The sequence below is a fragment of the Salminus brasiliensis genome, chromosome 5 (assembly GCF_030463535.1).
Source record: "Salminus brasiliensis chromosome 5, fSalBra1.hap2, whole genome shotgun sequence".
In the NCBI taxonomy this organism is placed as follows: Eukaryota; Metazoa; Chordata; class Actinopteri; order Characiformes; family Bryconidae; genus Salminus; species Salminus brasiliensis.
The window spans coordinates 22,158,379-22,169,551 of record NC_132882.1 but is presented as its reverse complement, the minus strand read 5'-3'; the positions used below and the strand labels follow the sequence as shown (position 1 = coordinate 22,169,551).

The 11,173-nt window shown below is 42.0% G+C and overlaps 1 protein-coding gene across 1 annotated transcript; it reads right to left on the bottom strand.

Moving 5' to 3' along the window:
• Positions 1 to 925: 925 nt before the first annotated feature.
• Positions 926 to 7,286, bottom strand: gdf6a (growth differentiation factor 6a). The gene is made up of 2 exons (XM_072678841.1): positions 6,773 to 7,286; positions 926 to 3,323 (listed from the first exon to the last, which is right to left on the bottom strand). The coding sequence occupies exons 1-2, from the start codon at positions 7,116 to 7,118 to the stop codon at positions 2,452 to 2,454; spliced, it is 1,218 nt and encodes a 405-aa protein (XP_072534942.1). The 5' UTR covers positions 7,119 to 7,286; the 3' UTR covers positions 926 to 2,451.
• Between the last annotated feature and the right edge of the window lie 3,887 nt (positions 7,287 to 11,173).

Below are 11,173 nucleotides of genomic sequence, written 5' to 3'. Positions count from 1 at the left end.
TAGATATGTGTGTATGTGGAGAACCTTTTATAGGCTTAAGAACCCTTCTCTTGATGTTACAGTTGTTTACCAATTTAAAGGTTCTTCGTATTTACATAAGCTACTCCATAAAGAAATATTTTGTAGGGTGCATGTAAAAACCTTTCATAGACTCAACCTTCTTTTAGAACCATTTTTGTGAAAGATATGTGTGCATGTGGAGAACCTGCTCTTTGTGTAAATGTTGCTCACCTATTTAAGGTTCACACACATTAATATTTTTAAAAAGTGGCTCTTCTATGGCATCACTCAAATAACCTTTTGTAGCACCTTGTTAAGTGTTCTCTTGTCACTGAGGTGGTATCCTCAAAGGTATGCCTTCAGTACATTTAGTTAGGGAACGTAATTGTACAGTAAGTTGCATTGACTAAATACTCATTTTACTAGTTTGGACCATGCCTTCAGCTTATGATGATTTGGGAGCAGACTGTAAGAGAGGGAAGAGAACTCTCGAGATCGGCAAAGAGTGAACAAGGTAGAGACGGTATTTATAGAGCGTTAGATTAGAGGCGGGGCTTCAGGCATATTCCTGTCCACAAAATTCTGTTTTTTCATGATCCCACTTCAGGTACACAATTAGATCTTATTAGATCTTACTCCTGTTGAGGGTATATGTCAATTGCTTCTACTTTGAGGGATAAAACTGTCTTTTTTCAGGCAATGTAGAACAACATATTCCAAACTCTAGAATACCACACTTGTATGAATACTAATATGGCCTTAGAAATAATCAAGATAAAAGTTAATACTATCTCAAGGTTTGGCCCAATTATTTAATTTAGCTTAATACATTCCTAGCATTAATCATGAGACTAGTTTGAGCAAAGTTCGGATATTTTCAAGTTGCCACAGGGTTGTTCGTGAGTCATTATCGACACACCGATAGTCCATTTTCCATTTTATTAGTACAGCAATAGTGTGGATTATTATCCATTGATATATTGTATATAGAATTGAAAAAAGAAACCTTTACACTCTAACTGAATGCACCTCAAAACTTAGAATCTATGCAATAATGAGGTAGACATTGATATTGGTATTTCCAACCTCAGCAAGTATTGAATACATTTTTAAATTAATTTTCTTTTATCAATGTAAGAAATACACGATTATCATGAAACTCTGTACATCACAAATAATAAAATAATTATAGAATAGAAATTATAACGATTTGAGTGCATTTTAAAAAATGTACATTTTACAAAGAAATGTGGCTGGGCATTTCTTCATTCTTCGCACTTTTAGAGCCTTTTAACTATACAAATATTTACAGCTCAAATAATGAACAACAGTGCATTCGAAGCTAATGTGCATTTAAATATAATCTCGCTTAGGAGTCTTCCTCCTCGCCATGGTCAGGTGGAGGGTGGGGGAAAGGCTCCTGACCACGCGGCTTGGCCAGTCAGTCTCTGTGAAGTGCATTTAGTGAAGATGAAGGAGCGCGCACGTGTTTTTCCTCCTTTCAGCTCAGTGAAGGCTTTCTGCTCGTCCACGCCTCTTCGGAGTCCGGCGAGAAGGTTGATGGACTCGTTTTTAGCAGGCACTGCGACCCTTACGGTCAAACGTCCAGGCACTTTAAAAACAAACAAAATACAAATCATTTCACCCGAGTATGTTCGTCCATGATCGTCCTGTAGAGCCTACAACGTGTGACCGACGAACAACGTGCAGTTCCCAATCTCTAGACTTGAGACTGAAGTTCTTGTATTGGGTTTTGTGGAGGCGCAGCACAAATGCTCACTGTTTCAGAGGGTTTGGTGGTAACTGATCTTCTCGCCGTCATGATAAAGCATTAAAACTGACCACTGACCATTGACACCACAGCAGGCAAGAGCAACAGGTGAGAGTCCTCATCCCTTCATCACCCCTTCACCCCCAACACCTCTTCCACCCCGCCATTCCATCACTCCATGCTCCGGTGGGTCCACAGAGATACTGGAGATCCAAAAACATGAGATGCTCCTGAATCCTGCCCAGATCATTACACACGTCTCTTGCTACCATTCTAGACACTGGCATGTGTTTCTACGCGTTCTGCAGCGTTCATAACGTGTTGAGGAATAAACCGAGCTACAGTAAAGAGAGCAGTTAACAGGATCTCTACTGTGAATCGGGCTAGTTGTAGAAATGGTTGGTGCTGCTAATTTAGGCATCAATAGCCAAGATAAGCCTGAACTGACTGCAAACCATGCTAAGAAGCGACCGGAGGGCTCCCTTTTGCATTTAAGACTTCCACGCCACGCGTCTTGTTTCAGCAGCTTCAACTGACCTGTGTGCGGGTATGTGTGTCAGTTTCGGGTGTTATTCTCTTCAAGGCGAATCCGCGAATTCTCAGCCCTAAAAAGTAAAAAACGCCCCTCGCTTGGAGGGGACTAGGGTTTGTGGGGCGTTTTGGCGTGGGGGAGTCTGACGCTACCTGCAGCCGCACTGTTCCACCACCATGTCTTCGTACTGCTTGTAAACGACGTTGTTGCCCGAGTCTATGTAGAGGATGCTGATGGGGCTGAGCTTGGTGGGTACGCAGCAGCTGGGTGGCGTGCTGCCCGGGTCCATGGAGTTCATAAGCGTCTGTATGATGGCGTGGTTGGTGGGCTCAAGGTGCGAACGGAGCGGGAAGTCGCACACGCCCTCGCAATGGTACGCCTCGTAGTCAAGCGGCGCGATGATCCAGTCGTCCCAGCCGAGCTCCTTGAAGTTGACATGCAGCGCCTTCTTGCTGCATCGCGACTTGGCCTTTTTGCCGTGCCGCTTGCCGTGGCGGCTGGAGGCCAGCGCTGTCCTGCGCCTGCGCCTAGCCTTGAGCCCCGGCGGGGGGTCGCCCCGCGCCTTAGTCTTCTCCCTCAACTCGTTGAAGAGGCTCTCTCGCTTCCGCGAGCGCGTGTACACCACCAGGATGGCCCGGTGGCGCCGTGGCCGCGCGCGCCTGCCGAAGCCCAGCTGCCTCAGGTCGAGTTCCGCGTCTGACTGGCCGTGCGTCACTGTGAGCTCCACGCACAGCTGGCCGCCGGGGGGTCTTCCTTTACCTTTAAACGCGGCCCAAGCGTCCACCACCTCCCATGATGCCTTACGGGAGCCGGGCAAGTGCAGGGAGCTGGAGTGCAGCGGGCTAGACGAGCCGCAGGACGACAGGTGGAGGGTGTAGAGGCCTGAAGCAGGGGGTGCCGAGTCCGCGGGGAGATGGCGGAACAGCCGCAGCTCTGCGCCCAGCAGATCCTCTTTGGACGACAGAGTGGAGACGTCAAACAGATACTTCTGCCTTCGCAAAGAAGAGAGCACGAGATCATCTGAGAGAGAGAGAGAGAGAGAGAGAGAGAGAGAGAGAGAGAGAGAGGTTAAACCGATGTTATAGGGAGTTTAAGGTGGCAACACAGATGAAGTATTACTGTTTTTCGTTAAGTGCTAAATCAAATGAAGTTAAAGAGACATGATCTAAGAAGTAAACGTAGCCTAAAAGACATTTTATTTCGTATTAATGTAGTTTAATTACACTAACAATATTGTCATTAAATTATGGTAATTGTTATTGCAATTATTATTACTATTATTGTTATTATTTTTACTGTTGTTGTCCTTTTATCATTATTATTATTATTTGGCATGCTACTATTATTACACCTATTATTTTTTGTCATTCTGTTGTTAGACATTCTATTGTTGTGCCCATTTCTGTATTATTATCATTGTTGTTGTTGTTGTTGTTGTTGTTGTTAATAATAATAATAATAATAATAATACTAATAATAATAATAATAATAATAATAATAATGCCCTTACATTTTTGTTTGCTGTGGTTGTTTTGGCACACTGTCCCTGAAGACATGATTATTTAAAACAAACAAACAAAATCACATTTTCGTTGGTATTTTTCCTGTTATATTATATTATAATTTTATAACAATACTTCACGTTTTTACAAACGCTGTAGATTATTTAGGATGTCTGTTGAGAGAGTGAACGCAGAGCAGACTATTGTACCTGTGACTCAGCCACTTCCAAATAAAAACCCCTCCAACAGGACCCACTTTATACTTATATAACCCCGCTTCCTCCACTATTAGCGAATAAAACTCAAAGGTGACTGAATGTTTCACTGTGATGGCGCAGACAGAATGGGGTCTGAGAGAGAGAGGGCGAGAGAGAGAGAGAGGGTGAGAGAGCTGCAGACAATAAGAGAAATAGCCTGCTGTCCACACACTGCTGCACAATGCACAATTAATGCATTCTTTCCCCGCCAGGAATTCAGAGGCCTAGTCTACATCAGCACAGACAGTAGTCCCAAAACACATGCATCTCAATCTTACACTAAACTAAACACCAAATCATCACACACACACATTTCAGTTAACATGGTACACATACGATTTGGATACAGTTTGTATGACTGGTGTGTTATGTTCTCTTTTCATCTGTTGGATACGTAAGTAAAATGATTGAGTTTAAACTGAAGTCGGTGAAAATATTCTTTTTCGATTTTTTTCCCCGATTATCATTAATTTAGTAAATAATCGCGTTACAAGACAGTCAATACATATATAAATAAGCAAGCTCCTTTTGTACGGGATGAACCTAATTGAAAACATTCTGTCCAGACACACTGACACTATACATATTTTATCATTTTATCATTTAAATCGAATTCAATTCCAACAAATAACGAACAGCTATGAATCCCCCGGCAGAGCTAAAACGCTTAGAAGTCGACCAGAACATTTCCTAAATGCGCTAGTAGTGATTCCCAGTGGACCAGAAAGAGGGACATTATATATATATATATATATATATATATATATATATATATATATATATATATATATATATATATATATAGTTTTAATGTCCTCGGTGTTTTAGTCTAGCCTCGTCCAGAAATCTTTTCAAGCTCAAAGTCGAACAATTCTTCTACTGTCCCTTTTAACCAGCGCGCATTCTCCAAATATACTTTGAATTTTGGAGAGAGTGAGTGAAAGAGAGAGCAAGAGCGAGCGAGAGAGAGAGAGAGAGAGAGAGAGAGAGAGAGAGAGACTTTTCGTGGGGTGGCTACTGGGGCCAGCATTCACCATCTGCGTTTTTAATGAGTTCCTTCAAGTGCCAAAAGTAATTTTCATACATTCCGTTTGTTCTTGTCTGATCCAGCGACCATAACGATGTTCAACTTTTGGGGAAATGTCTTTATCTGCTCGGAGGAAATGCCTTCGAGCTCTACGTAAAGATTAGACTCTTATCGTAATTTAACGTGGAAATGATGTTTGATAGCATCCAGCGCTGGGCGAGGCGTCGAGTAAAGAGCCAAAAATGCTTAACACGTTTAATACAATTCGCCCACGCAATCTGTTATCAGTTATTATTCTCCTCTTATACGCTACGGGTTTTTTTTTTTTTTTTTACTTTTTTCAGTACAGGATTCATTTTTACATTTTTAGTATTTTTTTGTTTTTCGTCTTTTTTTTTGCAATTTGACCATATTGTCATAGAACAGCGTTCAACAGGCTGGATAAGCAGTTAAAATGTGTTTAAAATTGCTATGTTTCTATTTTCGACGTACAACATATCCAGAGAATCAATAACAAATTATTATTCAACGATAAAAATTCATTGGCGAAAATTAAAGCTCTGAAAATAAATAGAAACGAGCTATTTTTTGTGGCGAAGCCGAGAGGTCCTGAGGACCTCTGAGGACCGGCCATGTTCCCCTCCGTGGTGATGGGTCACGGGCTGAACCCGTTCATTACGGGAGAACAGACAGTGTTTGATATGTTATGACATGAGCACTCAATGAGATCAGCGAGTTCAAATAGTCCGGAGAGCGCAGGCTCCGGGACAGGGTCACAGCCACTGACACATCCCATCAGACTCAGCACACAGAGCGAGCCTCGCCACCCTTCTCTTCCCCCTGTTTACCAGCTCCCTTCACTGATTTCTCCTGTGAATAAACCACGGTGACCAAAAACAACAAAATGACCCAAATCCTATAAAGTAACTATTCAGAAACAATATTCAAAAAATGAAAAAGTCTCACGAGTCAATATGGACTGTTAATATCAGTCAACACCAGAGCGCTCAGGCTGCCACATTTCAATATAGACACCACACAGGGGAAGCGGATTGAACAGGGTGGCTAAATCTACAGGCCAATTCACTCGATTCCCCTCAAACCTGAAGTTCAGGGTTAAATGAATACAATCTCCATCGATAAGAAACTCTCCGAGAGCAGCTTGAAGTGCCCCAATGTTTCACGTTTTGATGCTCAAGATTTATTACCTTCATTTACAAAACGCCCCAATTAGAGTTTTATTGGCCTGGTAGTTGAGGGTCAATGTAAAACCAACAGAAACTCACGCTGCCCAAACCCGGTCTAAGGCGGTCTCACAATTAGGCCTAAACTGTTTCTCAAGCAGGGAGCTAACTACGCGTCAACCCGGTGTTAAACACTATTAAAATAACGCCCAAGTATTTTATGTTTTTTTTTTATTTTGTTTTTAAACAAATCTACGTTTTTTAATCTAGAAAAAGTCAGATCTGTTTTAAAGACTAAACCCGTAGACAGGCCCAAGATACAAGTGTAAATAAATGATGTACCTTTTTGCGTTTAAGTTTAAATTCAGCCAGAAGAAACACATAAAACGAGTAAACGTAAAAAACGAAGCGCACAAACTCAATTATAAGATTTAGAACCTAAAACAAAAACAATAACCAAACTAAACGCAGAGACTTTAGTGCACTAAACGGGACAGACCTTTCCCCCTGTCCACAAAGCTGGTGATGGTGTTGGCGGATTTTGAGGAGGGGAAGAAGCTGGCGTTGAGCCCCAGTTTCTCCGCGGCAGAGTAAGTCCTGTATATAGAGAGCATGTAGTCGTGCGGCTCCACGGCGCTCTTCAGTTCGGCCCTGAGCGCCGCCGCCGAGGACGCAGTGGGATCTTTTAGAGTTTTGGGGGTCCTGTGTGTGTCCTGAGCGCTCCTGCTGGCCCTGCTCCTGCGCGGCAGCACCGGGGAAGAGATGATGGCGGCCGGCTGGCAGCACGGTAAACTCCAGAGGAAGAGGAAGAGCGCGCAGAGAGCCGCTGCTCGCACGGCGTCCATGGCGATGTGGTGCCAGCGCTGCACCCGATAGCTCTCCACGGTGACTCCGAGGCGCAGCACACACACGCACGCACACAGGCACTATACACACACACTATGCACACATACACGCATACGGGCCGCGTGCGACAACTGCTGCGTATCAGCAGCACCGTGCGCTCTCGTTCGCCTCTATACTAAGTGAGAGAGAAAGAGAGAGCGAGAGAGAGAGAGAGAGAGCGCGCAGGGGCACTGGGACACGCCCCCCTCTGTGTTGTATAGGACAGAGCTGCTTGGACTGGGACTGAGACGCAATAACCCCCCCCCCCCCACACACACACACACACACACACACACACACACACACACACACACACACCAACACCACCACGACGCACATCCCGTTTCACACACACATACTGTTGCAGAACTATGCTGTCTACTAACTTGTGTTTGGGAAGCGTGAGGGAGGGGGGGGGGTTGGGGGGCTCCAGCATGATTTTAGGCCAAAACTAACGTGGTGACAGGGGTTAACAATCCCACCAAATACGCTCACTGATCTGCTGCACCGGCTGCAGCTCACACATCCTCACACACAGCCGTGAACAATTGACTGTGCATAATGTTCATATCCACAGTTACTGTGCATGTCTGTATGAAGTCTATTTTATTGTTTACTAAACCTGACTATGTGCGTCATTTTACAACTGAAGTTGCTGCTCTGCTGTTTAAGTTGCTCAGCACATTTACAGTAACACCTGTGTAGATAGACAGACAGGTGATTTTACAAGGCTTTAAGGCTATCAGTTACCGCGAATGCATCGCTGCGCAGTAAAATGTACAGTGTGTATTATGTTATAGGGTAAACATTTCTCTTCATATTTCATTGATCAGTTACACTTAGAGTAACAGTTACTCTGCTTGATGTTACTGTGAAGATGTGATTGTACAGCACAGGTTACTGTGTGCATTTTATAATAATAAAAAAAAAACATGACATTTCAAAGATTAAATTAAATCATCCTATGTGAAGTAAACAGGGTACAGACGATGTAGAATCAGATGAGGTCTATTAAAAACTCGCCTTGATTGTATGTCACTCATACAAACCTGTACAGTCAGACATTTATGATTTATAAAAATAATGTTATATATAATTCCCACGGGCTATTATACACTGTGCGTGGTAGCACTGGTAATCTGTACAGAGGCCTGAACAGAATTTTGGGACTGTTCTGTTTTCTGGAGTTGTTCTGCCCCCTATCGGATCCACATTGGTAACGCATCTTATTTTTCTTAAATAGCTTATCATAGAGAACAAAGACAAACTGCCTAAGGAAAATAGCTTCACCAGGCTGGAATTTTGCCGTAGTAGGTTAACCGCGGTAATCAGTAATTATGAAATAGCTACAGCTGAAACTGTGAGGGCCAACCAGAGGATTTCTGTGGAGATTATACAAAGTGTGTATATGTCAGTAATGGGTGCACCTCAGAGCAGGCTGACAGCTACAGTCGTGTAAAAAAAAGTACACCCATTTGAATTCTGTGTTTTTACATATCAAGACATAATAAATAAAAAAACAGCATACAACATAAATTCCACTATGCCATTATTTTTGAACAAAAACAAAGCCAAAATGGAAAAGTCATGTGTGAAAAATGATGTACACCCCATGAATCAATAGCTTGTACACTGTGTAAACAATTATTAGGCAAGTGAGTATTTTGACCATATCATCATTTTTATGCATATTTTCCAACTCCAAGCTGTACTATAAACTAAAAACTTGAATGTATTTTGGATTCAAGCTTATCAGGTGAGCAGTTTCTTTTTCTCAGGGAAGATGGACCAAAAAAGAGATGACTCTAAATAGAGATGCAGACCTCTTGAAATTGTTAAGATATTGGGTTGTGATCACAGAACCATCAAATGTGTTGCAGCAAATAGTCAACAGGGTTGCGAGAAACATGTTGAGCAAATAAAAGTAAATTAATTGCCAATGATTTGAAAAGAATCAAACATGAAGTGACCAGGAACCTATTATCCTCCAGTGCTGTCATATTCCAGAACTGCCACTGAACAAGACACATAAGATGGATGGGCTCGTGGCTGGATCAATAACAGGCACAGAGCCCCACTTTGACTCAGGCACCAGCAGTGTGGAGGTGGGTTACTGCTATGGGCTGGTATCATTAAAGATGAGGTAGTTGGACCTTTTTGGGTTGAAGATGGACTTCTGACACCAACTGACAGTTTTTAGAAGACACTTTCTTCAAGAAGTGGGACAGGAAAAAGTTTGCATCTTTCAAGAAGAATAATGACATGGTCATCTTCCACACCTGACCCAAACCCTATTGAGGACTTGTGGGCCCTTCTCAAACAGGAGAAGTTTGTGGTTGCTACTGCACAAAACGTTGGTCATCAACAGATAAAGAAATTGAAAGAGTCCATGAATGGAAGGCATATGGCCTTGTATTGAAAAGAAGGGTGGCTATATTGGTCTCTTTTTTTTAGGTAGTTCATTTAAAAATGTTACGTTTTATGATAATGCACATTAATAGTTGCTCAATGATAGATAGATATTCTATACATAGGTATTCTGCTAAGAGAGCTGAAACCTCAGTTTTACTTTTTTAAATATTCAGCTTTGAGGTTTATTAACATTTTGGATTGGCCAGGAGCCTACTCATCTTTACAACATTGCTTTAGTTAATTGAGGTTTGTGCGCATTTGATTATGCTCAACTTTCTGAAGATCCAGCCACAGCATTTCAAATTAATTGAGGTCTGGATCTGATTGGGCCATTGGAACACCATTATTCAGTCATTCTTTTGTAGATTTGTTTGGGATCATTGCCCTGTTGCATGGCCCATTTTTGCCCAAAATTTAGCTGTTGAATAGGTGGCCTCCCATTTGACTCTAGAATACAGATGAGTTCATTGTCAACTCAATGACTGCAAGGTGCCCAGGTTCTGTGGCTGCAAAACAAGCCCAAATCATCACCCCTCCACCACCGTGCGCCGAGTTGTTTGTGCTGATGTGCTATGTTTGGTTTTTGCCTCCACTTTGGTCTGTTCAAAGGACATTGTTCCAGACGTCTTGAGGTTTGTTCAGATGCAGATCTTTAGTATAAAGAGGCTTTCTCCTGGCAAACAACCTGGGAAGGTTTGCAACTGTCCTGAATGTTTTCCTCTTGTGAATAATCCTTCTCACTGTAGAATGATGGACTTCAGATTGTTTAGAAATGGCTTTATAACCCTTGCCAGATTGATGGGCAGCAGCAATTGCTTCTCTAAGATCACTGCTGATGTATTTCCTTCTTGGCATTGTGATAACACACACCTGAATGCTCCAGATCAGTAAACTGTCAAAAACTCTGCTTTTTATAGAGGTGGTAACTCTTGCTGATGATCAATTAATCAAGAGTGTTTGATTAACAGCACATGGCTGCTACGTACCCTTTTAATTTCTGTGAAAGCAGTAAGGGTGTACTTACTTTTTTTACACACTGCTTCTGTATTTTTTATCTAGTTGTTATTATTGTTATAATTTGTGTTCATTTGAGGTTGCATTTGCTAAAGACTAGATGTTTTTTTCTATTATGTCCTAATATGTAAAACCATAGAATTCAAAAAGAGTGTGTTTTTTTGTTTGTTTGTTTTTTTTTTTTCTCCTGTAGCTGACTTATGACTAAATAGCTAGAACGAGTGTCTTGGATACTTTTGGACAAGAATTTGCAAGAATGCGGATGTGTTGTACATGTCCAAAAATGTCTGTCCATTTTTCCTGTTTATCCCAATGCCCGATTAAACGTCTCTTCATTTTCACTTCATTTTGGGAATCTACCACCAGAGGGCGGTATTTACCTTTATGTTCTGAGCAAACATTATCAAAGACAAAGGCATCACAGTTACGCAGTGTCATATTTTACAGCCTCATCAATAGATCATTATAGCTTGATACGTTTTTGTCTTATAACGGTTGAACGCTTCACTCGTCATCAGGAAACTAGCCTCTGCCAAAGCCTGTTGTCGTGATACGCACGTGTTTGTGCGCAAAATAATAAATAAATAAA

Bases quoted from the DNA above. Each gene is read 5' to 3' on its own strand.
- gdf6a (XM_072678841.1), bottom strand. From the start codon at position 7,118: ATGGACGCCGTGCGAGCAGCGGCTCTCTGCGCGCTCTTCCTCTTCCTC. The intron at 3,324-6,772 runs GTCTGTCCCGTT...TCTCTCTCTCAG, and splicing joins CTTTGTGGACAGGGGGAAAG to ATGATCTCGTGCTCTCTTCT.